Source organism: Passer domesticus, chromosome 6, assembly GCF_036417665.1.
Source record: "Passer domesticus isolate bPasDom1 chromosome 6, bPasDom1.hap1, whole genome shotgun sequence".
Taxonomy (NCBI): Eukaryota; Metazoa; Chordata; class Aves; order Passeriformes; family Passeridae; genus Passer; species Passer domesticus.
The window spans coordinates 31375427-31402592 of NC_087479.1; the positions used below are offsets into that span (position 1 = coordinate 31375427).

At 34.4% G+C, this 27166-nt stretch overlaps 1 protein-coding gene across 5 annotated transcripts in view; it reads right to left on the reverse strand.

Moving 5' to 3' along the window:
* Positions 1–5048: 5048 nt before the first annotated feature.
* FMN1 (formin 1) overlaps positions 5049–27166 on the reverse strand; it is a 171271-nt gene continuing 149153 nt past the window's right edge. For all 5 annotated transcript variants that reach the window (XM_064424143.1, XM_064424140.1, XM_064424142.1 and 2 more), the window contains 4 exons: positions 17796–17847; positions 14571–14720; positions 6290–6374; positions 5049–5243 (listed from right to left, as the gene is read on the reverse strand). In XM_064424143.1, coding sequence (XP_064280213.1) covers positions 5199–5243; positions 6290–6374; positions 14571–14720; positions 17796–17847 — 332 coding nt within the window. In that variant the 3' untranslated portion in view covers positions 5049–5198. The remainder of the gene's footprint in view (positions 5244–6289; positions 6375–14570; positions 14721–17795; positions 17848–27166) is intronic.

Consider the following 27166-nt stretch of genomic DNA (forward strand, 5'->3'; position numbering starts at 1 on the left):
TTTGGCCCCATCACTTGGCCCTACGATACAAGTACTAGCTTATGATTAAGAGAGGCTAAGAAGGCAGATGTCATGGTAGCTAAACTCATCTTACCTCTAGAAAATATGAATGCTCCTGCCAGAACAACACTGGGAAACCTGAAACACAGCTGTCAGGACTCTGATGATGGATCGCTCTTTTAACAGTTTTTGTAGTCAATATTCTACTGGTCAAAGCACAAGAGTAAGATAAGGGATTCTGTTCATACCAAATAATCATATGACCAGTAATAGGCACAGGATGATGTTCATACACATGAACGCAGCATTTCTGAAATCTGTAGAACCTACAAAACTTTTGCTATTTTGGAAGAGTCTTCTAGCTTTTACCTTAATCTGGAAATATAGGTAGGATCTCTTTCCCTTTTGAAAATCAACCATTGACATTATTTTCCAGTCTCCCTCACAGGAATTCCCTGGACAATCTATGCTCAGGGAATTGCGTAGTGTAAATCTTGAGAAACATACTGCTAGAAACTGATGGATAAAGCAAAGATGCCATGCCAACAGCTTTCTCCATCCTCCAAAAGCTCCCGGGAATCCAAAACCTTTGCAGGAAGATCATACTACAGAAAAGAAATCATGTCCCACACTGGGACAGTTCAGTACAGTTGTCCTAACAGGATTCTAAAAGATTTTACCCAGTTCCATGATGCCATAGTATTGCCTATGGATATTTTTTACCACGTGGGCCAGAGGAATACATACATAAGTAAACCTGCATGCATATATAAGCACTATCAGGCTGTATAAAAAGGCTTCTTATTAACTCAATATTAGCTTATTGAAGGTGAAATTGAGGTGGAAAAGTATGTCTTTAAATTAACCAGAAACAGCTAATGAAAAAAAAAAAAGATGCAACCTTTAGTTTAGTCTGAGATGACACCTGGCAGAAGGAAATCACAGGAAATGCAATGCTGTTCCACATTAGGGAAAAGCTTATGTCACTTGATAATGTCTTCCCAGGAAGGTGGAGCACTCTGTCTCTAAACTATTTATCAGTTCAGCATTTTTACTTCATTGGTTATTACAATATATAATCTCTTATATCCAGTGCTTAAATTTTACTAACAGGTCCTAATTTAAAAGCTTGAATTCTATGAGGTATCAAATAAAAATTTAAATACAGTTGAAGCTTGCAAAGTTTCCTAAGATGGTACCATTTAGGTGTACCTCATTTTCAACAAGTGGAAAAAAAAAAATTTGTAACGTTGTTAAGAATATTTTTAAATTGAGAAAATTGTTTAAAAACACATAAGAAAAGGTCTTGCAGGCATTTTGAAAAAAAACCCCTGCAAAGCCAAGTATTTTAGAGGAGTTCTACTAATTTTCCTTGTACAACTTCTGAATTTTAGATCTCTAAAATAGTTGCACAAAATTCTTATGGTTTAAACCCTATTGAGCAGTGGAAATGTTTGGTGATGATATTAGCAGGCCATATCTAAAAGGAGAGACAGTTTTTCAAATCTGGCACCATGCTAACCGTACCCAAGCTGAAGTCTCTTGCATATGCGCAAACCTTTGACTACTAAGGAACTGGGGTTTCTAGGATTCTGGGATTTCTCACTGTGCAATCCAAAATGCCAGTTTTCTCAGACCTACCTTGGGAATCTCCAAAACACTGTTGAATTTCAGAGCATATAAATTTTCTACCTTAATACTGTAAGATGCATCCAACAAATGTTGATTATTAATAATTTGAAATATAAATATTTATATACAGAAACTGAAGGTCATAGTTTCTGTTTTGATGCAAAAAATTCTAAGTTAAATATAAAAGTCTAATATTCAATCTATACATTTACAACCGCATGATAAAACACAAGGCAAAACAATTGCAAGGGTTAGTGACAGCAAAACACCTGGGTAGTTATCATAGTTTAGTAAAAACATAATGAAAAAGTGATTTGTCAGACCTCAATGACACTAAAAGGTCTTCCATTTTAAAATCAACAAGTGGTAATGTTGTAAATAATGTAAAGAGCACTTTGCAGATTATTATCTACTCATCTACACTGAATTCTTCTTAATAATTCGATTTATAAATCAGTACTGTATATTGTTATTGTGGGTAATAAGCACCTCATGAGTAACATGGGTTTTAATAATCCTATGCTTTACAGTCTTTGAGAAGCTTGGCAGTAACAGAAGAAATGAAACCAGAACACAACAGAAAATTCCCCCTCTTAAGCCACACCTACTTTGCACTCACAGAAGGGACTTCTGTGAAGCGTTGAGGTATTTTAAGTTAAATAGACTAGAAAATTGTGTCTAGCTATTGCTGTTTGGCTTAATTGAGTCCACTCTTTTACTTCCTTGACAGCAATGTAGACATGGACCAGAGACTTCTGTTCCATTCCATCTTTGTAGTTTCTTTCTTTTCTCTTTCTGTCCTTTTATTCTCCCCAAACTAGGAAGCTCAAGGTAAAGTGAGGCATCAAACCAAAGCTTAAAGCTTAAAACATAATGTTTGGTGATACTGGTGACCCCAAAGATGAGTGCTGGCTGATGTGTATTTGTTATGCCTGAAGTGTCTAAGTATTTAATAAATAAACAGCTTATGTAGATACATCTGTAAATATCTCCTCTCCAATACAAAATTTTAGTTAAAGCCAGCCATTGTGGCTTCAGTCACTGTCTGAAGACACTTGTGGGTATCACTGGGGGTGGAAAGTGTGATATTGAGCTGATGAATGCCATCCAGGAGCCTTAAAGTCTTGATTAAGACAATGAATCAAATAATCTTGGTGAATTATTCTTTTCATTTAAAAATAGTTCAATTAGTAGTAGAGGATTTACATCATGGGTTAAGCTGGAATCAGAAACACAAACTTGAGAGGAAAATCAATAAAACTGAAAATTAGGAAGAAACAAGGTCCCTGTGCTATATAAGTGTTTGAATCTTCTAAAAAATAGCCTTAATTCTCAAAACCTTGGCAAATTGCTAATCTCATAAAAGAATTATAAGTCTGATCAAAGAATGCTTTAAATGAATAATTTTAATTTTAATCCCTTTTTATATACATTTTTCAACATTTCAAAATGAAGTCAGTTTGAACTGAAAAATGAAAATTCACTTTTAGAAATTTTGAAACAGGATATTTCAATAAGTTAAAACCTTTTTTTCCACAATATACTTCTAATGGGATTTATTAAGATCATCCATTTTCACAAACAGTGCTGCTTTTGCTGAATAATACTTCAATACATTTCATTGAAAAACTCTCAATCAGGTCAAATGGCAATATACACTATCTTCATGATAGATAGAAAACTATATAAAAAATAAACACTGTTTGCTTAAACACTCATCAGAATTTCCTGGCTTGCTATTGTTCTTTGGCTTTTATAGGCATTATTGCTCCTCTTATTTATCACTAATAGTATTGGAAAGAAATGTACTTCACATAGTTAGTGGAATACAGGAAACTTAAATCTAGGGGATTTTCTTTTTCTTTGCAATGGGACTAGTCAAAATAAAAATCAGACTATTTTTGCTGGCGTATTATTGACTGCTTTCATAAGAATTATGCGTACACATCTTACACATCTGTAGCAGGTAAAAACTCCTAAACATACAAGAGACTCTTGAGTCCTTTATTTTTATTTATGCAGGAATGAGAAAGATACTAATTTAAGAAACCTGCACTGAAATCCTAAGTTAATTTATGAATGGGTCTCCAAAACTGCTATTTTCCTTCATATAAATGTACACTGCTAGGGGTGACTTTGCCTAGGTTTCATTTCAGTCCCTCTATGGAATTTGCTGTATGACAACTGATGTCTGTCTCATGTATATTATTTCCAGTTTCAAAGCAACAGACTAATGCTTTTCCCCTACTAGCTTTTTGCACCTTTTTGCTTCACCTAATTTCTCTTTGTAACCAACTTCATACACTACTATCATAAAGTCAGTTTCTCTCTTGTGGACAGCAAGCAGAATCACTTTTCTGTTTTATCTTAAATTAACTTCTGTTCAAGATTCCTCCTCCTAAGAATCGAAATCCTTAAAATAAAGTAAAAATTTTCAAGTAATGGTGGATATTCAGTAGGGTTATTTTCAGGCTCTGCCACTTTGTGGCAATGGTTATAATGTTACAGGAGGACAGCAAGACCCTGTTAATTCTTTCTGAAGTTTTACTTATTATATTACGTATATATATATAAAACCCTATATATATATAAGTATATAGGTATGCTTGACATATTCTTCATACAAATATAGGGGGAGAGGAGCAGGCTGCACAATGTATTTTAGAGTGAGATAATTGCTGTCAAAAAGAAAGCTTTCAATGGAATTAAAAATTTAATGGCAAATTTGTAGCTTCATGGAGAGTTATTATTGTATCTTAATGAATAATGACGTATAAACTCATCATTTTATGGAATTGTTATTTGCAATATATACTGAAATAAAAATATACATTTTATAATTTTTTCTTTTGAAGCTCAAAATTTAGGAAATGTTAGATTAAAACCATAAAAATAATAAATCTGTTATGCCATCAATCATAAAACTAAAGAATTTGAATATTCCTTTTTATGTGCAAAATATTACTCCCATTTCAATGCATGGCATAAGCTGAAGGTTCTATAAAAATATTTATAGTAAAATACAGTATGAATCTATAATTACATTTAATCAGTTTTAGAAAGATGCATCCAATAGTTAGACACTAAAATTATTTAGAATCAGTCAATCTTACCTCAGTTACTGCTGAAGTAACAAAAAGTATGCTGCAATAGACCTTTGTGAACTGAATGGCATATTTGCTCTCATCTACATAAAGCCCTGTAAATAACCTACAGGTTGTTAGTCATTACTTAACTCAGCATCCAAAATGCTCACTTTAGCTCTTCCATATTAATACATTATACACAGAATATTTTAATAAACCATTGACAACAGGATGCATTTTAAGCAATGTAAGGATCAGTTACAGAAAAAAAATTACTTCCCATGTAAAAACCCTTCTTAGAATTCCCTCCACTGAACATACAAACCCCTCTGAAGGAACTCAAAAGTCTTTAATGGATTGTCTTGGGACAGATCAGCAAAGCAGAATTCAGTATCTAACATAAGGTGCTTCCTGGGCCATTGGTGTGGTAAAGCATCAGGCAATGTATGAAATCACTGCACTGTTTTCATTCATCTTCCTTCAGTTGGCAGTCACACTGGCTTCCTTCTGACGTAGTCTTTCTTTCTGTTAAAGGAAAAAAAAAAGAGTTTTATTATAATTCTTGTCTGTAATTTTCTCCTCTCAAGTTCCCATGAGCATTTGGTCAAGAAGATGGAGAAATAAGTCACAGTTTCAGTTTTTTTTAATTAAAAAATGCTTGGAGCACTCAAAGAAGGTTTAAAACTTTGAAACACATTACTTACTGAGTTTGCTTTCACTACATACTTGTCAAATACTGTGTACCTTTAAAAATACACATCTGTGATGACCACTGCAGCTACAGAAAACCAGATAAATTTCAAATTCATGTGACTCTAATACCTTCTCATGTCTGGAATGGCTTTTGCTGACATAAAGGCTCTAATTTAGCATTAGCTAGATGATCTTGCTTAATGACCTCTTCCCAGGGAAGCATAGTCATTCATATCTCTGCTGCCTGATCTGCAACTGATATGCTCTTCTGGGAATGGAAATAATACCCTGATTCCTTCATGTACATTTCCTTCCCTTGGTCTCTTGCCTTCTAGAATTTGAGAAATGCTTGTCCAACCTACGTGCCTTGCGCACAGACATAAAATGGATTCATACACAATGCAAATTATTAGACCTCTTACTGTGTTGTATCAAAAACACTGGTGTACAACAAGTAATAAAATGGGGATTTAACCTTTCTACCATGATTCCACAGAAAAAGCAAGATTTTTACAGTTTTGAAAAAACCAGACACTCTAGCCATTGGACAAATATATGCAGTAAGCTTCTGCACTTTGAAACATGGAAGAAAATACAAGAGACTACAGTGGAGGAGAAGAAACCACAAAAGCAGCTCTTTTTGTTATCTAAAATAGCAGAGCCATGCTTAGGCACAATTGAGCTAAATGTTAAACATAACTGTTGACTATCAAAGGGCATAAGCTTTAACATTTCTCCTTGGGAAGAAAATCACTCTGCTGCATTCAAATGAAAAATACTACACTCTCCAACAACAGCAGAAACCAGCCATCATTCAGAAGGACAAGAATGGTGTCACAAAACCCCTTTGGAATGTCACACTGAAAACCAGATCATACCAGGCTGGCTGTAGGATTGATTTTCTTCGTTTCAACTTTCTTCTCTGCAGTTAACTTGCTCACTGATTGCTGAGCCACTTTAATTCTGAAACACAGAAAAGGAGCATTAGATTTGATGAAATGAAAGGTATTCTGGCTCTGCTTGGTATGTATTTTGTAAGAAGCCTCACCAGTAACTTTTTTTTTAGGCACATTAGCCCAACAAACTGCTATTTCTATTTAAAGGCACTTAATAAACTACCAAAAGTAGTTCAAAGTACATTTTCAAATGGAGAAAATCAAAAGCAAAAGGACAGCCTGTCTGTACTGCTCCTTGAAAATGTCATCAGAAAAATGATTTCTCTGTTCTTGCAGGATCTGAATTTTATGGAGTATCTTTCCCACCAAAAAAGCTGTGCTATCAAGGCAAAAAAATCCTCCTCTGAAAAAAAAAAGAGCTAGTTGGCTTACTCTGTGTACACACAGAATATGCTATTTTAGCAGGCCATTTGCCAGACTATACATTACATTTCCTCTGAAAACCTTGAAATGAAAGCATCTGCCAGTTTTTTGTTAAAGTTTCCTGTGTTGCTTTGGATGGAATTGACTGACCAGCCTCACTGATGTGGCAATAGGAGGTACTTGTGTCAGGGTAGTTAAAGCTGTCTTATGTACAGCCACAGACTAGTCTGCCAAAAGTACTGTGGAGATAAGAGAAAAGAAGATCACATCTGATTCCTCTGCTTCTTGCCTTTTGCTCTCAGGGTATTGCATACAGAACCATTCTTTCTGTGGGGATTTGACAAGAAGAACCCAATGAGGAGTTTAATCAGCAGGAAGAGGAGAAACAGAGAATTAAAGAAAAAGGGACTTGACTCTCATTGTCCAGACTGGAAAATGCATAGGAAATTATATACTAAACAGGGATAAAAAGGAAAGAAAAGTCTTGGCACTCCTAATAGAGGATCCGCCCAGTGCTAAGTGCTGCTATAATATTGATGGTACATTCAGCTACTTTAAATTCTATATGCAAAATGCAAAAGGAAGGACATTGGGAGTGAATTTTTACAAGCAAGGAAAACTCAGCAAATCAATTTTCAGTAATGTACACCAAGTCAGTCTTTTACTAGAAGCAACACATTTCTTGGCACTCTCAAACTGAAAAATTCTACTTTCTTCTCCTATTTAACTTTTTCCACTGGCAGAAATAATTGCTATGGCCAGTCAAAAAGTATTTAAAATACCATGTCCAGTTCAAACCACTTTCGACACACTCAATTTTTGAGGAATTTTGGAAGAAAAGCAAAAAGAAAAGTGGATTATTGCTGCAATTACTGATGTGTACTTCCTTGTTGTAACACTAGCAGCAAGCTGGATTCTTTTTAAAACACACAACACATTCATAAGTCCATTACGGTCTTTATCAATGTTGGAAATGTTATCAGTGTTGGAAACAGTTTCTTCTCTACGTATTTTAGAAGCATGTATGGGATAGTTCCTGGTGTCGTCTCACTTTTGAGTGCTTAAGAAGAGGAGAAAATAGTTACACTACTTTCAACTAAAGTTACTATTTCTTTTTATTATTATAAATTATTATTCTATACATTTTTAAAATACAGCTGGTGCATTTTTAGAACTTAATTGTGTTTCCTGTTTCTACATGTAAATAACTACGTGACGACACGCCATTCCATCCCTTTATTTTTGTTAACCTGCACAGTTTACTTAATACAGGATGACTGCACCCACTCCACAGCATTCTATTCCTCACAGATACAACATTTAAGGAAAGACGATGATGGATTTCCAGATGGTTTTCTTTTCAGCAGAATCACACCAAGTGATCAGCTTCTAAACTCTTTCCTATTTTGAGCACATTTTCTACCTGATCACATTAGCCTTGGTCCTAGAAGTGTTTTCAAATGTCTTGAGTCCACACTTTCATCCAAAGGGATAATTACAGGGATTACAAGCTTTTAGATTTAAAAAGAAAATAATGCCTGCCACGGATACAGGCCTAGCTCTGTGTATTTCATGGCATATTTTCACTATGTCTAGGAAATCTGGATGTTTAAAAATAGAGTGAAAGATGGGGACAAACTTTAAGCAGGGCCTATTGCAAAAGGAAAAGTTTAATAGTTTTAAATTAAAAAGTTTTAAATTAAAAAGCCAATTTAGATTAGATATAAGGAAGAAGGTTTTTACAGTGAAGGTGCTGAAACAGAATCAAGCCCTGAGATGGACAGCCACAATCTACAGCTCACAGTGACAAGGACAGTTTCAGACAGAGAGCACTGGAGAGGACAAAGAGACCAAGAGGGATGATAGAATAGCTGAACCACAAGACAAGGGTGTCTGAGCACTGGAACAGGTTGCTCAGAGAGGCTGTGGAGTCTCCCTCATTGGAGACATTCAAGACACAATGCTGTGCCATGTGCTCCAGGATGGTCCTGCTTGAGCAGGGAGGCTGGACCAGGTGAGCCACTGTGGTCCCTTCCAACCTGACAATGGGCTAACGTAGCAAGCGGTCAGGAAGCCAAAACATTATGGAATGCAGGTCACTTAAGCCTTCAAATCTGATGAGCTGCAACATGGATGTGTTCAAAAGAAAAGTTATTCTCCTTCAACTGTGATCAAAAGAAGTCAACACACCTTAATTAATAAAGAAGATGTGGTGTCAAACTGAGCAGTACTACACATTAGCACATAATATGAAAAAATATTGAATTAAATTAACAAAATGATGTATTTTTTAACTATGAGAACCACGATTCCAATACTGCATATGTATCCTTACTATAATCTATGAGAATGCAATTGACTTTTTACTGACTCTAAGTGGCAGGTGGTGTCTTCCCCTGTAAATTGCATAAAAGCCAAGCCTCAAATTAGAAGTTATTAGTGAAAAATAAAGACATTATTTTTATTCAAAATTATTTTCATTCTGTGTCTAGGGATGCAGAAACTTAATCTAAACATAAGCCTGTGTTTATGATAAAAAAGTTTCCTTTGTAAGCTCTGGAAAATATGTTTTTTCCTTACAGGAAAAGATATTACCAAGCCAGGGACTAAGTAGATAAACTGATTATCATTTTCACCTCTGCTCTCCACTCAAGTCAGACAGAAGGCAGCGTGAACTGGCACACTCCACCCTCTGAAGTTCCCCAGTTAGGAAAACCAGAATCCCTTGTAAATGAACCAATTGCTATTCACATACTCATGTTCTCGCTCTGTTATTGTACAACAACAGAGACAAAATTATCTGGTTCTCTCTCAGCTTCTCAATAATCTGGAAAATCCATTCTTTTCGCTTCTACAGCTCCTTTCATGCAGCTGGTGGGTTATGTGGATAGCTGTGGGTTAGGAAATAACTTGGAATGACAGTTCTGTGTCACCTGAGCTTCCCATGACTAGAACTTTAAACTTCTCCCATAAAACTGTTTTGGCATAAGGAAATGTTGTGCAAACAAAATTTCAGATATGGGTGGAAATGAACAAGTGGAGGTAGCTACAGTCAACATCAACTGTTCAATCTAGAGCCAAGCTGCATACCCAGTCCAGACCCTTAACACAGCTGAACAGTGACTTCCCTTAGGACTATGAGAAATCCCCAGAACTCAAATTCCTGTCATGTGTTAAATGCCTTTCTACTCTCAGTCCTATTTCTGTGTGCAGCCCATGAACTAAACCTTGAGTCCATTTCCTGAAAACTGTTAGCCCATGAAATAAAACAGGTTAGATTTCAGTACCAAAATATTAGAAGACAGATGTTTGTGGATTACCTGGCTTGGCAGATGATTTTACAGAGTACTTGACTAGCTTTAATATTAGAAGCCTTATACTAGATTATGAAGTTTGAACGTTACCACTTCTGTTACTGTGTTGTACAATACAACTGCCTATCAAGCCTTCAGGCCTAAATCTTCTGGAAAGAAGTCATTACTGATCAAATCTTTAGATTGCATTTATTTTAAATGCATCTAGTTCACTAACTAAATTAGTAAAATACAGTAAAATGTATGTTGTCAGTGGATTTTATCATCAAACCTCAAATTGCCAATATGTTTGATATGTTTTCTTTTTTTTTCTGGATGTACTGACAGTGGTTTATCTACAAAGTTATCTACAAAGTAAGTGAAAAATTTCATCTCTGTAGTCACAAGGAATAAGATTTTTAAAAAAAATATTTTAGGGAAGTTGATGCATAAGAAAAAACAATAGGAAGACAAGGGCTAAATAACAAAAATATACTTCAGTCCATCTGAGATAGCCATTGGCAGATATTTAGAAGTATATAAAGACAGTCAAAGCCTAGTGATAATCACCAGAATGCTTTTGCAGATGGAAACTCTCTTAATGTGTAAGTCCTTCGTAGGTTTTCCTCATATAATTTTGTGTTGTCACCATTTAGAATCTATGCAAGCTTTTACCATCTGTGACATCTTGTGACAAAGTGTTTCTGTTTTCAAGATGAAATATATAATTCTGTTCATTAAATAATGATCATGTCTTCTCCAGCCATTGAGACGAATTTTGGTTCTGTTTTTGATTTCTGAATTCTGGCCTATTTGTATGCATACTCAATCTGAAAGAGATTACTTCATCCAGTACAGTAACCATTGTGGCAATCTTATCCTTGCAAGAGTCAGCATTGAGTTGAGTTAAATTAGGAGCAACAATTCTTTCCTATTTTAATTATTTCATATTTGAAGTGTAACAGGCATAAACACATTACTATAATCTTTGTCACATTTCTTTTGCAAAACATAATCACAGTGTGTGATGAAACTTGCTGCAAACTACTAGTATTTCTTTTGTATTTACACTTTTTCCTTATTTCAGACTTGTTTAGGACATCCTCTTAAAATATAATTTAATGCATCTTGAATGCTTTGATTGATTTATCGATGGGCATTCACATGTGTATGTATAATGGATTTAAGTTGTTATAAATACATATTTGTTTTGATTCTGAATTCATAGACATGCCCACTGCAAATAAAATTAGTACTTTAAGAAAAGGAAGTGACAGTGGAAATACGTGCAATCCTCCTTGATCTAAGTGCTTTATTGTCAAAAACTCCAACTTTTTAGTCTTCAATTCAGGTATCATCTCAAACTTTCATACACAGAAAAAGGCATAAAAGCAGTCGATGTACCTGAGTGCATACACATTGTAAATTATAAAACTGTCAACAACAAATCTGGATTTTGATCCAAAACAGCACAAAAAAAGTGATTCCAACATTCGGTGCATTTACATTAAGCTGTTTGTCACAGATGATGTGATTGTCAAAGCAAATTTCATTTAATTGTACTTAAATTCTGGTATTGAAGGGAAAGTAAACTGTCATCCTATTCCTATTAGGCATATGGTTTGGAAAATAGTTTTCATTTTATCCTTATAGTAATTTATATATCATATCATATCATAGTTTCTTATTTATCTGTAACTCCGTCTTGCATTCCTAAATTACGTGCAAATTTTGTCCAGGAAAGAGACAATGACTCAATTATATTTTGCAGGCAGCTAATTTAGTTTCATGGTGAGGTTAAATGCAGGGCAGCTCAGTTGAAGTGTTTCCTTTACTTTAAGAAAAAGTCTCATTGAAATCTCATTAGATTCCTACAGTTGTGCTACATTTGGGAGCCAAGTAGCTTTAGACAAAACAGGTTCCTTGCAGCTGAGACTGTCATTTAGTTAAAGACAGCATTCTTTTTTCCTGAAACTCACAGATTTTAAAGATGTCTGTTATACAATGCAATGTAGTTAGTTTGGGATATAAAACTTTAATTTTGGAATAATAGATCTTTTGACCCATTTTTACTAGTATTAAGTTTAACCTAATAAATTTTAATTATTCCTTTTATTAATGATCATTCTGCATATTATAATTAAATTTTGTGTCATATTTCTTGAAAGACAAATTACAATCCACTATTGACATTCCTATGTAAATATAAACAATTAGCTAATTCCTACACATTTTACATTGGGTTTCTTCAGCTCCTGAAATTCAAAACGTAATCCAATTGGAAACATGTTCACATAATGATAGCAATGCCTCAGTTTCAGAACCTATGTTTCAATTACTGACTTACATTGCTGTTTCTTCCTCTTTAAAACTTTCTTCAAAACAAAATAAGGATTCATGATAAAAATGTTCCCTTTCCTTTTTTTTTTTTAATTAAATTGCAATCTTTAAAAATGCACAACAAATAGTGCATCCAATTAATTAGCCAGTTAAGGAAGACAGCTGTCCATTCCTGTCATTCTAAGGTTTTTAGTTACCAGCGTGTACAATGACTCTTCCCTTGCTTTCAAACTTTTTTGGACAGCAGTTCATCAATTATTAGTTTCATGCTTTTTAAACAGGACCCTTAAATGATCAAGACTTTACAAGACACTTCAGGTGATGAAAAAAGCATTTCCACAATTTTAATCTATTGATTTCACTCTGTCCTTCTGTTCAGTAGCACACTGCAGAACAATTTAAAATGATGAAAACAGCTATTCTGTCATTCTAATTTACTATTTACACAAGGTTCCTCATTTTAACAGCACATCATCCTGATGAATCACCCAAATTTGAATGTAAAGGACAATGAACTGTCCATTTGAGACTAATGAAACTTTGCAAAAATAATTTGAAGTGAGCTTTGAAGAACAGTATACATGACCCAGGAAGTGTCAGCACCTAGAAGTATTACAGCAACTGCTGCTCTGCATTCAACCGGTATTGCTTTACCTGGAACAGGAATAAGGCATCTGTCAGAGGAACCGACGATATATTTGTTCTGTGTTTTTATTTGTAGATTTGATTGATACAAATTAAACCACAAGAAATTCTCACTTCACCTAAGTATGAAAGCAGTCTACACAATATAGCAGTCTACTTACAAAGATTTCTTGATTGTTGTATTAAGACAGTTAAGTAGCTACATACTGTTAAAACATAAGGCACTTCAAATCGATTTACTTGAAAGGATAATTGTGTACCATTAGCAAGGTGCTAATTACATAAAAAAGAAAGGATGTATAGTCTGGATTTTTTTTTTCTTGGGCAGTTAACCTCTATTCTTCCTAACTGCTTTTGGAATAAAAATAAGTTATGATTCAGCAGAAAATATATCCCTGAGATGATCTCTATCATGACCACAGTAACATGCTTGGGACTTTTTATTTTATACAGTTTTTAGCATGTAAACCAAATTTGCATAGTGATTTAGATACAAGGAAAAAAAAGATTCTTTGTAAATGTTTGCATTTGTCAGCTTCCAAAATCAATCAATAAATGATACAAAAAGCTACCACTTTCATGTGTTTTAAAACTGTAAGATCTGCAAAACAATGCTGGTAAGGTTGATAATTGAGAATTCATAACTTCTACATCTACTCCTTCAAAAAATCTACTTCATAGGAACCTGAAAGCCCCACTGATTTGAAGCAAAAATGGAAAATATAAGTGTAAATGAATGTTTTTTTCTTATTCTTTTAAAGACATTTTAATCTAACTCTTTGTCAATTTGGAATAAGCACCTGGATTTAAATTTCATGCTGAAAGTAATTGCTCCATTCTTTTCTAAAGAATGACTACATTACCACTCCAGGTCTTTTCAAATGAATTGTAACATGCTGAGTATGATGAGCTTGTAGTAGAATTGCTTTTTTGTGTAAAAGACTTTAAGTTTCTTCAAGAAAATCGAGAAAATAATTGAAGGGTTTAGGTTTTTGGGTTCTTTTACTCTAACTAATAAAATCAGGAGTCTGTTGTGAGATCTAGCGGCAAGTAGTTTGATGTCCTCAGCAGGACACCAAAACTCAGAAGTAGTGCTGTAAATTCAGTGTGGGGCTTCGACACTATGCTAAGTGTGGCCTGAATCTCTGGGGCTTCTCTTTGATGCAAGTGCAGTATATTAACTGGAAAAGCATTCACTTTTATTTGTCTGTACTGTCTGCGACAGCAATATCGCCTCATTTAGGCTAGTTCAACATGAAAATGCACAGAGAAGCAATCTGTTATAAATTAGCACAGCTCTCCTTTCATTTTACTAGCTAGTAATTGGAAGGGGTTACAAAAGTGTAATTTATCAGATTATATGTGTTTATCTTTTTGTGGGGACAGCATGCCTTTGGTGAATTTTCCTACGCACCCTGAGGGAATAATCTTTCCTTGATGTCCATTAGATCTGAAAGAAAACAATGACGCCTGTGAAATATAGGAGTATAATTTGTTGGGTTTGAGAAGCAGCAGTTTCCCAGACATCTAAAATGGTATTAATGACTTTATTAGAACCTTACCGTTCCTTGGAAATGCTTTTGCTCTCTCGTTTCCAAATGGTCTTGAAGTCACTGCAGAATTCGTACCACACCGTGAAAACATAGTTTGGTGTGATCTCCTTCTCGCCAGGCTTTGGCTTTATCCCAAAGTATCCCACTGTTTCTTCAAAGCTGCAAGGGAGGGGGAAAGAAAAGAAACCAGTCAACACATAAGCCCACTGGGGAAACAGTTTCTCTGATTCAGTAGTCAAGGCTGGTAATTACCACAACTTCTTTGCCTTGGAAATCACAGCAGCAATTCACGCTGAGTATAACCAACCTTCCAACATCCACCTCCTTTCCAGGAGGATAACTTACAGATGCATGAGCCACCACAGAGGTCTGTCATGCTGGCAGATCATGGGTGTTCAATTGTAATGAGAAAAGCTTAACTTCTTGCCTTACAGGAAATGCTGTAATATATTAATTTATTTTATACTGCTGCACTCCATAAAGATCCTATTCTCCCATTTATCTTTACTGAAGGACTCTGTAAGAGTCACACACTGAGTCAGGAAAAAATCTCTAGGTTTGACTGAAAATAATCTTCTAGCATTTAGGGAGAATTGGGAGTAGCAACAACCAAGCCAATAACATTGCCAATAGCAATTTTGCAAAAATTTTCCTGAAAATAATCTCCTTCCACATGTGTCAATAAACAATTAATTTTACAAAAAATACATTGCCAGTGTTTTAAAGCTTTAAAAAAGATTTTATAATGTGGCTGTTACTGAATTGCTATACAGCTGGATATTTTCAACTTATTCTTTTTTGCAGATAATACTTCCAAGAGCTTTTTAACTGATTGTGCATTTTAAACACTTATGACATTGCTTTGTATATATAAAATGGAACAACTCACATGATTAGGTACTTAAACAAATAAAAGTATGCTCACTTTTCTCTGCAAAGTAGATGCAACAATCCTGAAACATTTGGTGATATTTATTAAAAATAATACTATAATTTTAAAGCAACAGTAACAACGTATTTTAAAATAAGTAATATTTCCTGGAATAATAATTTTATTTAATCAGAAGAAAGCTGTATTTTTCTCTAGAGTTGTGAATAGGTTCTTAACCTAAACACGGGAGGTGTAAATCTTGAAAATAAAATAAATAATTTTGAAGACCTGTATGGAGTCTCCAGCCATTCAACACTTGTTATATGAATGATGGATGAAGCTTTGGCATCTTTCTTCGTTTATATTTGCATTTCCACAGTCCACATTGCATGTTTTCATATAGAAATACAAGGTTAGGCTCAAGATTTTTTGACTTAGTTTGAAATTAAAGGTCTTTAGCTAGCCTTGAAGAATATAAAGTATCCATCAAAAACTACAGAAGTTATCCCTCCAAAATAAAGCAATATATAATCTAGCTACTTCACAAAGAAGCTTAGATTTTATCCACATGAGCCAATATGCTCTGGGGTTTTTTTTTGACACTTTAAAGATAGAAACTGTAATGTACAATATCCCATATTGCTCAAGGTAAGCTATTAAAACAATAGGTTTTTTTAATCCCCATATGTGATAAAATTAACCTTTTACATTTCTTACTAGGTTTTGCATGAAACATTTAACTATATTTCAAGTTAACTGATGTTCCATATTTAAAGAATCAGAATGAAATATGTTTATATAAGGCCATAACACTCAGAGTTAATGGGTCTTGCAGTGACACTATGAGGAGAAAAATAAATAAATAAACAAATAAATCAAATACAGCTTGAAATATCTGTGCAAAATGTTTTGGCTTTCAAACTCTAAAAATACTAAAATACCTCAGTCATAATTACATGGTAAAAACCATTTATGTCTACTGGGCAATGTAATGTGCATTACATTCACTTGGGCTGAATACTCCTCAGCTGTTCATAGCACTTTCACTGGGATAGCTTCACCAAGAGCTGCAAGAACAGAGACTCTTCTCAGGTTTGCTTCATGTAACAGCAGCCCCAGGTACATTGTGCATTCTTCTACCTAACAGAACCCTTCACCATGCCAGCTGGAGCTTACAGAGGTGGGATCCTGAAATCCTGCACTTTCTCTGCTTCATCCTGACACTTTGCATCCTCTCTTCCTTTCTTCATCAGCCCCTAGTAGCACTCCTTTGCTTTCAGACACCTTAATCTGGCTTCCTGGGCTACTTTCTGCCTTTCTAAAGTAGTAATTTAAAATACTGAATATTCAGTTAGCAATTAAAAACCCCAAACTCTGTTCTGGACAACTAATTCCCCAAGTCAACTGCTAATTGAGTGCAGCCCCATATCCTTGAGAGTCTATTCTAGTCTAGAATGGCCACAAAGCAGGTAGGATAGGAAGGAGCCTTGTGCCAGGGAAGTCAGGTTTGCAGCTAAGTAGAGCCAGTCAGAGACTTGAAATGAGGAGGTAAAGCCCCAGCTGCCATCAGCCAGTTGTTCAGCCAATATTTAGGCGTCTTCTGCAAGCAGATGGGAGCAGTTTACCTAAGACTTGAACTGCATTTGGGAAGTGCCCCTTATCTCCCTCTTCCTGACTGCCTAGGAAAACTAACTGAGGTGTCTCAGGTGGAGTGAGTATGGTCTGTGAAAAGTACAATTAAAATCCAAATTACCACAGATCTGCCTTCAGCGACCAAGAGGAAAAAATATTGATAGGAAGTTAAAAATTAATTTATCCCAGTTTATTTCTAGCAGGTCTATAGCTAAGATGGATGTCTCACTCTCACAAAACTACAATTTGGTGAACAAAATGTATTAGTAATATTAACTTACTGAATATTTTACTAACCATCTATAAATCAATTAATCTCACTTTTTCCACACTTTGACTCCTTTGGCCTAAGTGAGGCACAAATATTCAGGCAATAAAAACATTGGAATTTCAATGGCTTCTTAGGCAACCAAGTGCTGTATGTAAGTGCTGAAAATATTCGGTGATGATTAAATACATTTTTATGTCATAAAGTAGCTAATCAGTTCTTTATCTTTCCTGTAAAACCCTCATTCAGCTCAATGCTGATAATAATTAAAACCTCAAACACAGTACACTGTCTGGATAAAAACATAAATGAAGTTCTTGCTGGAAGATTACACAGAAGTTTTTTCAGGAAACATATTACTTCTTTGAAACACAGATCCTTTTTGCTATTTAATGTAATTCCGAAGTTCAGTAATATCTTTGATCAAAATAAACTGTTAAAAAACACTAGAAAAAAATCTTACCATTTTTGAGCATTTTCCAAACTGTTCTCTTCTTTTTTCCGTTCTTCTTTAGCTGCCAATGAGAAACATTTTAAAGCTATAAATTACTGTCTTACTATTTTAGAAATCCCACAGATTAAACATCTGTTATTTTCAAAACTGCACAGTTTGTACACTAAGTATAATAAAAGTGGTAAACATTTGCTAATTTTCAATTTTTATTTATTTCTTGTATACAATGAATGTTTCTACTGTACCAATAAAGTGTATTGGATTTGAAAAGTAATTTAAAACCCATATTATAATATATAGTGCTAGGCATTAATTGAATCAAATGTAAATAATTAAACTTCACTTTCCAATTTTTTGAAAAGAAAACAATTTAAGTTGTATTTGCTTCTTCATTTGTTGCAGGCCAGAACTTACAAATTTAAATGTGTTTCTGCAGCACAAATGATTGGAAGTTCAATTGGAATTGAACAGGTACCAAATATAGTTAACACCAACTGTTCCATAGAGCTATCACATTTTGTTCTGGAAGCTGGAAAGTGAAAACACATGTAGCAGGCTTTAAATGTATGGCATGTACATGATTTTTTTTGAAAAATCAGCCAAGAGTTTAAAATATGGTTAGTGAATCTGAGCCCCTCTATTACAGAATTCTCACATGAACTACTTAAAAGGATTTGGTTTTGAAAAGAAAAGCATTCTCTACTATTGAAGATGTTTCCTGACCTGGCTATTCAAAGCAAAACCACTAGTTTTTGTTGATCAAGTCTTAATACAACTTCAGCTCCAGCAGAATACCATGTATATAAAATAATACTACTGTGGAAAAGTTATTCCTACTCCATATTAAAATAATCCTGTAAAGGGAAATGTTAATATAAACAGAATTCAGACACTTTTTTTTATGCAGAGAAAAGAATTTTATCTTTTTGCATCTCAGTCCACAGGAGTGCCTGGTTGAAATACAGTTACAAACCTGAGTTCACAGACAAGGCCATTGAGAAACGAGTCCTGAATGACTCCATTTCATTATAAAGCTACTGACAAAGGGGTTTGTACTATGACAGTTTAAAATGAAAATAAAAATTGATAGCTTCAGCACATTTGCTGTTAACAAAACAAGTTGATTTCAACTCATACATTTCTCTACCTTGAGTAAGTGTGTTGGAGATATTTATTCCTATTATTTCAATATAGCCAATAGCCAGAAACAATGTTGTGTGCCCTTTGCAAGGAAAGCAATCAATTCTACATGACTAAGTTCTCCACCTCAAATCTTAGTGGCAAGACAGCTGCAAGTGAAATACATAGGGCAGCTCTGATTTATTGCATTCATCTCAGGGTCCCAAAAATTTGCCTAAAGTTAACACAATATACTTAATTCACTATTTTAATTTTATACCATTAAAAGTAGAAAACAGAGGCTGGAATTCTACTGATTCATAATGATATAAAATTAACTGTACAAGCTGAACAATGTATAAAATTGTACAATTCATTATTACATTAATAATTTATTTCTGGTTTTCGAGAAGATGGAAAATTAAGTAAGGCAAATTTCCCAACATAGCTATATTCCCAGCTACAACAGAAACAGTATCTTCAGGCCCCTATACATGAAACACAATAGCTAACAAGGGCAATATTTTTATACATTTATAATTAGGTGGCAAGGCCTGATTTACTGTTTTTAATCTTGAAAGAAAGGGATAAGGAAAGACAGTGGAAATAAGTTTTAATTTTTTATACAAAGTTAAAGAAAAAAAAGGGTATGACTTTTAGAAAGAAACACACAGAGTTTACATTTATGTAACAGTATTTGCATTTGTGTACCAATAAAAGGGAAAACAAGAAAGAAGAAAATAACTGTATTCTATGGCAAGCAGTATTTTCTGTATTTTTAACTGTAAACATATCCATCCAGAAATTGTATAAAAGCATTTATTTGAAATTTAGATGTTGAGACTTGTTAAGAAAATAAATGAACAACTCCACATAACAAATTCCATAATGTGTAAGAAGAGAAACTAGAGCAATTCTCTTATCTTTCATAAAATTTCTAACTAATTTTCCACTCAAAATCTGAAATATCCTGCTCTTTTTCTCATCCTCCACAATCTGCAATGACTAGCACAATCAATGCTCTCAGTATAGATTTCCATGAAACAATGTAATTTCCTCAGCAGATCCTTAAAACTTCATAGTTAAGATATCAATCCTTGTCTTAATTTGTGGAGTTGCTGAAGGCAATTCAAATGAATTACATAAGTGAAATAACTTATTTATTCTTATTTCTCTAGCAATACCATATTTGCTTGCATAGAATTTGCTTTTTGCAGAAGTGGAATGACGTAATTCTTTCACTCTTAGACCTCGTGTTTGATTTCAGTTTCATCAAGTTAAGAATACATTAACAGCCACATCAGACTGGCACAGGGATTCACCCAGCCTCATGTCCTGCCCCTGGCAGGCACTGAAACAGGTGCTCAGTTAGAATTATGGACCAGGACAAACACACTTTGCCCGAGGGTCCTCTCTCTGCCTCTGAGATTCTGTAGCTCATACAAAATATTTCCTGCATTGAATGGCATTGCAATGTAATCCTCAATGGATTCTCCTTCAAGAACTTGCTCTTTCTTTGCTTAAGATTTTAAAGCTTTTTAACATCCACAATCTGCTGTGGCAAGTGTTCTATAGCCCATCTATATGCAGCACATCTTGCCTGTTTTGAAATGGATACCTGGTATCACTCCTGTATCAGAGAAAACCTGACTGCAGTGAACACTGAAATACGGTGTCTACTGGCATGAGCTTTTTGATTAGGATGCTTTTGAAGCAAATTTTCCCAGTATTCCCCATTTATTGAGCACTGATTTGGTTTGCAAGTAGGTTTTGGCACTTTTAAACTGATTTCCACTAGGAGGAAACTAAATAGGAAGCTCCACCACAAATGAACTCCAATATTTAATAGGGACAAAAGGACTACAGTGACATTTGGGCCTTCAGACATCTCTGAACACATGAGATGGATGATCTTATGAATTGACCTTATGAACCAGATATTTGTGATTACTTTCTTTTACTGAAATGCAGATGTCAACATGAAGATTCATGATCCTCTAACAGTTTAAAAAGTGAAGTAGTAATAGAGTGAAATGGTAAAAAAAATTCTCCAATTTATTCTTTCTACATATTCTACTTTTTGGGGATAGAAGAGTACATGAAAAACTAAACTGAAAATGAGAAATTACTAGAAAATATTTATTTTTTAGAGGTCTAATGTATGCACAGCAGCTTCCAGTTACAACAGAACCAATACCTCTTCATACAGCAGGCTACTATGAAATAGATCTCTGAAGAACAAAGGAAAGCAAATACTGGATACCAGCACAAACTGAAAATTGAGAAGGTCAGTCACTAACAGAGGCAAGCAGAGAATGATGGTGCACTAAAAAAAGTGCAGAGAAAGACAAAGAAAGATAAATGGGTAGCCACAACCACACAAAAATCTTAGTTATTTCTGCCCCTCTAGTGAAAATTTTAACACTCATCGAGTCTGACTGGATAAATTTTGTTATTTCTCTCAGACCTTAAATATATGAAGGCACATAAGAATGGTAATTCACTGAAGTGTATTGATTAAGTTGGACACATTACAGCTTTTCTTTTATTTTGCAGTATTTTACTACTTTCATATTTGAAAGATCTGATGCATAAAGTTTTTACAAATTTTCTAAGCATTTTGGAGCAGTGAAAAGTTCCACAATTACAAGAGAACTGTAACAACTACCCATTAGGGTGGAGATATCAGAACTCTTAATTTTGCATTCCAAGGCTGAGTTTCTGTAATTCAAAAATATATGCTTCAAGAACTTAAGGAGACTGCTTTGTAAATTACAGTGTTTTCTGCACAAGAAAAACACCACCCTAAAACAAGGTATTTGATTATTTTTTTCTCTTTAGGAGGGAGATATGTCTTTTCTGACTCATGCCTTCCAATCAATAACAGTTAAGATTAAGACACAATCTATAATAAGACATAGACAAAAAAAAACCAACTCAAAACTCAACCTTAAAAGTAAACAACAAAACCAACCAATGAACCAAAACAAAACCCCTATTGACATTCCTCTTGGAACTTTATAAAGCCTGGACAGAGATTGTTAAAACAGTGACAAAAGGTTATTATGACATTTATAGTCTCACGGGAACCCACCTTCCTCACTAGTCAAAACTAAAATCTCTCAGGTAGGCATGTTGAAATGTAGCCAAAACATGAACCCCATCCTAGAAACATACTAACCCTTGATTTAATGGCTGAGGAAGAAAAGTATACCCCCAAAGAGGTTCAGCTGGGTTATCTTTTCCCAAGGTGAGGACAGTCACATTCTATGACATTATCAAGTTAGGAGAACAAGCGACAATTGACCTCATTTTCCCGGTCTTTGTAAAGCACGAACCATGCTTTGAAAGCATTATCCCCACTTGAAAACAGAGATCCAAATCTCTTAGATACTATCATTGGTGATATACTTGGGTATCAAAAGTTGAACCCAGAAGGCTCCCAGGCTGGAGTTTTGTAGTAGATCTATTCCCACCCTCAAGTACAATTGTCATGCAAGAGAAATTGTTTAATAACCTTGTTTAATCAGGGACTTTGGAGAGTGGAAGAAAAACCTCAAAGGTGTCCTAGGCGGGCAAAATGACTACAGAGGACCATCAAAAGCTATACAGTTTTTCTGTTTCTGAACAAAATTCTTGACATGTTCAAACTACTAACATATTGCACAATGGTAGTACTATGACCAGCAGGATTAGAGTGGGATGAAATAAGCCTTCTTTGGTTTTCATTTCAATAGATTTGTTAAAACTGAAATTTTTAAAATAGATTTAACTTTTAGGAAATGCTTCACTCAAGCCATATAGGCCTAGAAGTAGCATCAAGGAAACCAAAATTTTCATAGGGATGCACTTGCTAGCACATGGCATTTCTTTGAGCTGCAAAGAACTACCATGAGCAATCTAAACCTCTTCCCAAGGGTTGCTATTTTAGAATCATCATGGGTTCAGTGTGGCCAGTAGCTATGCAGCCCACAACCACTCACTTTTCCCCCTTCCCTCTCAGTCAGACAGAGTAGACAATGGGAAGAGCAAAAGTGAGAAAAACTTATGGGTCAAGATAAACACAGTTCAATCCATGAAGAAAAGGGGAAGAAGAAACTGAAGTGATGCAAGGGCAGAGTGATGCCTCCTTGCCATTTTTGGAGCAATACTACCTCTCCCAAAATCCTTTCCTCTTCTTCTTCATTGCTAAGCATACCATTACATGCATGGAATGCTGAGTTTAGTCAGCTATCCACGTTGTGACCCCTCCCAATTCTTGTCTAACCTGGCCTATCACTGAGGGTACAGAGTGGGACAAAGAGAAAGCCCTGACAATGTGCAAGTGCTGCTCAACAACAGCCAAAACTGTTCTGTACTATCAACACTGTTCCAGCCACATATCCAAACCACATCTCACACCAGCTGATATGAAGAATATTAACTCCGTCCCAGTAGAACAGCACACAGCCATTCAGAGTAATCATACAGCCATGGAGATGAATCCTAAGATTTAGACAGATTGCATAATTTGGCTGTTTAAATGCATAATAATCAAGACTACAACTACTTTTTAAAATTATAGTAAAGGTGTCCAAAACTTGATCCAGCATGTTAAACAATCTGTAGTTTTCAATGCAGTATGAAGCTTTGTTCTTGCTGATGATAGCAAAGCCAACAGCATGTAGCTAACAATTCATTAGTGTTCACAAGTATCATCAACACCAATTTAATCTTTTTAATCTTAGTGTAACCTCACTGTCCAGAAAAAGACTAGGCTCTATACAAAAGGCCAAGAATAGAACACATTACAAATGTTATAAAATAATTTATATTATATAACATGTCAAATTGTATTTTAATGCCTGACACTGCCAGAATCTGCTTTCTTGAAATGTCAATTTTAAAGAAATGGAAATAAAATTAATAGCATCTTTTAAACAAATTTAAAAATGTCAAGTGCAAATAAATGAGTATTAACAAAAATCCACATGTGAATGTAAAAGAATGTAGAATCAGAAAATGGATTGTCTTAATTTTTTAGATTTTTTTTTCATTATCACCTGAAATATATTAATTTTTAAAAACGTGGTTTGACTAACAAGTATGAGTCTGGGTGCTCAGTATGAAAACTGGGGCCTTGGAATTGTTAAAGACATGGAAAATAATTTTCCAATCTAGTGTCATATGCTACTAGGATGTATTTTTTCATTTCATACAGACTGAATCTAGTTTTAGAACTGTTTTACTTTTTGACAACATATTGTATAATAAAGAATTTAGTAGCAGAGGGTATAAAAGTACTCAGAAATTAGGTACAGTAAAAAATAATTTTGCAGCTTCAGATATTTATACTTTTAATTCTAATTATTGAGCAAGTTTTCTGAATAATCTTAAACTTTTCACAAATTATGATGTTTCAAAAAGTCTAAAGGAGTTGCGTATCCTGATCTAGGAAGAGGTATTCTCAAGAAACTTCTGTCTAGAGCTATACATAAAACCTGAATTTTCTCCTACTTCTATATTTTTATATTGAGTTAAATCTAATATAACTCTGTATTTTGAGAACCAGCATTACTTTTAATTTAGGTCTAAACAAAAGAATTCTTATTACTTAGTTGATTCCATATATAAACATAGCAAACATGAGAGAATACATCCAGTGTAAAACATTTTCTGTTTTTTTCTTTTTCTTGTTGAACTGTATTAAATTTCAAATTTGAATATGAGTGCAAATTATTTCACTTGGCTACAGTCCACTATTCTCATGGTGGTGCTTTTTTGCGTTATAAAAATGCTGCATTTCAGAAATAGTGAAAAAAAAAAGTATATGTTCTATACACAACTTCCTAGCAAATAATTTTCTAATATGTGTATTACTTGACAAACTGTCTTTAGCCAGCTCCTAACTTCTAATTGGTAGGCTTTATGAACTCATGGAATTCAACAGACAGCCTGGAAATTCTATGTAAATATTTGAATGTATGACTAATATAGTTTTATATCAGAATGCAAAAAATCCCCACATAAAATAGTCCCATGCCCATGAAGAAATTTTTCTTCTATGCTGTCAGTTAAACAAGAAGGGCTGGGAGAATGGAATCAATGAAACTTGGGTCTACTGTGGGTCTGTACTTCAGTTAGTTCCCAGATGGATTCATTAATGTTTAATTAAGGGGTGAGTTCATGATACAGCCTTGCTCTCCCTGGAAGGCTAATAGGGTCACTCTTAGCCACATATTTTTATTGAGATTTTAAGAGCTTAATATCTCAGGATCTCTAACCTTGTCACATTTGGTCAAAATTGGACAATGCACTAAAAATTACTGGCAGGGGACATCAATAAGCAGTGTGATCACATGAGCTTTGTTTCTTTTATAATTTCTTTAAATTAAAATATATCACATTTTTAACACAGAATTTGGCTATGCCATTTTTTAAAGACAGTTTAAATACTGGTATAGGCATCTTAAATCCTTTCAAAACAATCTTCAGAACACTTGCTGCCATGAGGTCTTAATCACCCTTCCCTGAAACAGTTCTCACAAGTTTATTTTCCTCTGCAGTGGTGCAAGTTTTTTTTTAACTAAGAAACCCACATCCAATGATGTGAATGTATAAATGTCCCTACAGCACAGAGTCCCTGACCAATCTTGGAAAGCTTCTTAACAAAAGTATACACATTCCCACAAGTTACCAGGAATATAAGTTGCCAACCTGTATCTTAGGTATGTGACAAGAAAAAAATAATGTTTACCATATAGAAATTGTTAAATATTAGATTCCGTATTTTTAATGTCATGAAAACATAATGAATTACAGACACTTGCACACACAGAGAGACACAAAATACCAGCAGAACATGCTCAAGCAACACATTCAAGAAAGTGTTTATTATCATAGGTAATAAAAAACCTAGGAAATTATGTTTTCTTTTAAAAGTGATAATGCTGTCTATAAATGTGCCAGAACAAAGTGCTGAAGGTCATTTTACCAGAACATTAAAACTAACTATGAAGAAAAAAAAAGTTGTATTTGTTTTTAGAAATTCTTTTATTTCTTAAAATGTATGTTTCTTAGTATGATGCTTCTACTGTATTTTGTGAAAGAAGATTTTTAAACTAAAAGAAAATTAGCTTCCATACAAAAGAGTAATTTTTAAATTAAAACTAGAACTAACACTAGTCTTATTTTCCTATATTCTGGACGCATTAGTTACAAAACAAGGGTTAGCATTAAATTTTTAAATTTTATTAATTCAATTAATAATTCTGTTAAAATATAACCAAGACATTAATCTCATATTCTCCCACACTTTGGTGTTCCAGATAATAACTATTTTTTAAAGCATGTTAGTACTTAGCACTAGAGAGATACATTTTCTAATTCTACTTTCTTTCTAATAAACTCCTATAACACTGTGTTTTAATTCCAAGATTAATCTCTGACTAAATGTATCTAAACAGTTTACGGAACTGAAAAATTAGTTCTAATCCTTTCAAACAGAACAAGGTTAAATCAAATCTCTTCTGTGTCTGGGAAAACTAACTATCCAGATTATCTGTAACTACAATCTCTTTTTGTAAGCAGAAGTAAAAATGTTGAAGATTGGTCCATTCTTGTACCAAGGACAATATTTTTAAATACTTGAATGATTATTGAAAGCTAATAAGAAGCAGGTCATCTCAAAAAAAAAAAAAAAGAGTACTATTGAGGAAGCAAAATTAATTTGATGGTGAACCAACTGCTAATCTGTTGAGTAAAGAATGAGTAATTATACAAATATAATGAAACTAATTTCAGAAATGCTGTGTGAAATTTGCAGCCTGAAAAGTTTGAGGAGAGAAAATCCACAGCAATGCCTCCTTCTGTGGAATGATAACATTGATTTATGAAGCTCAAGTTATTTCTGCTGATTGAGCTCAGTCAAGATTGGTTTCACATGATCAGCTAAAGTACAGCAATCCGTGATGTGTAGTGGCCCCACACGTTTGAACACACTAGGACATGCTCTTCTAGGTGATCCAAACATTGGGGGTGGGGGGTTAAAAGCTGCTGCTTTGTTTTCCCTACATTTTCCCCTCATTAGGATACTCTGCAAAGTTAGCCACTTCTGGTGGTCGGGAGCAAAGTCTCATTGTAAATGCACAGCAGGATAGTGGCAAAGCTGAGATTAATTCTCCATAGATTTATATAGACCTTTCTCACTGTTGATTGCTTGTACTGTTTCAAAGGTGCATACGTTGCCTTTTTTTATTGTTGGTTACTGACTTTATTCCAGC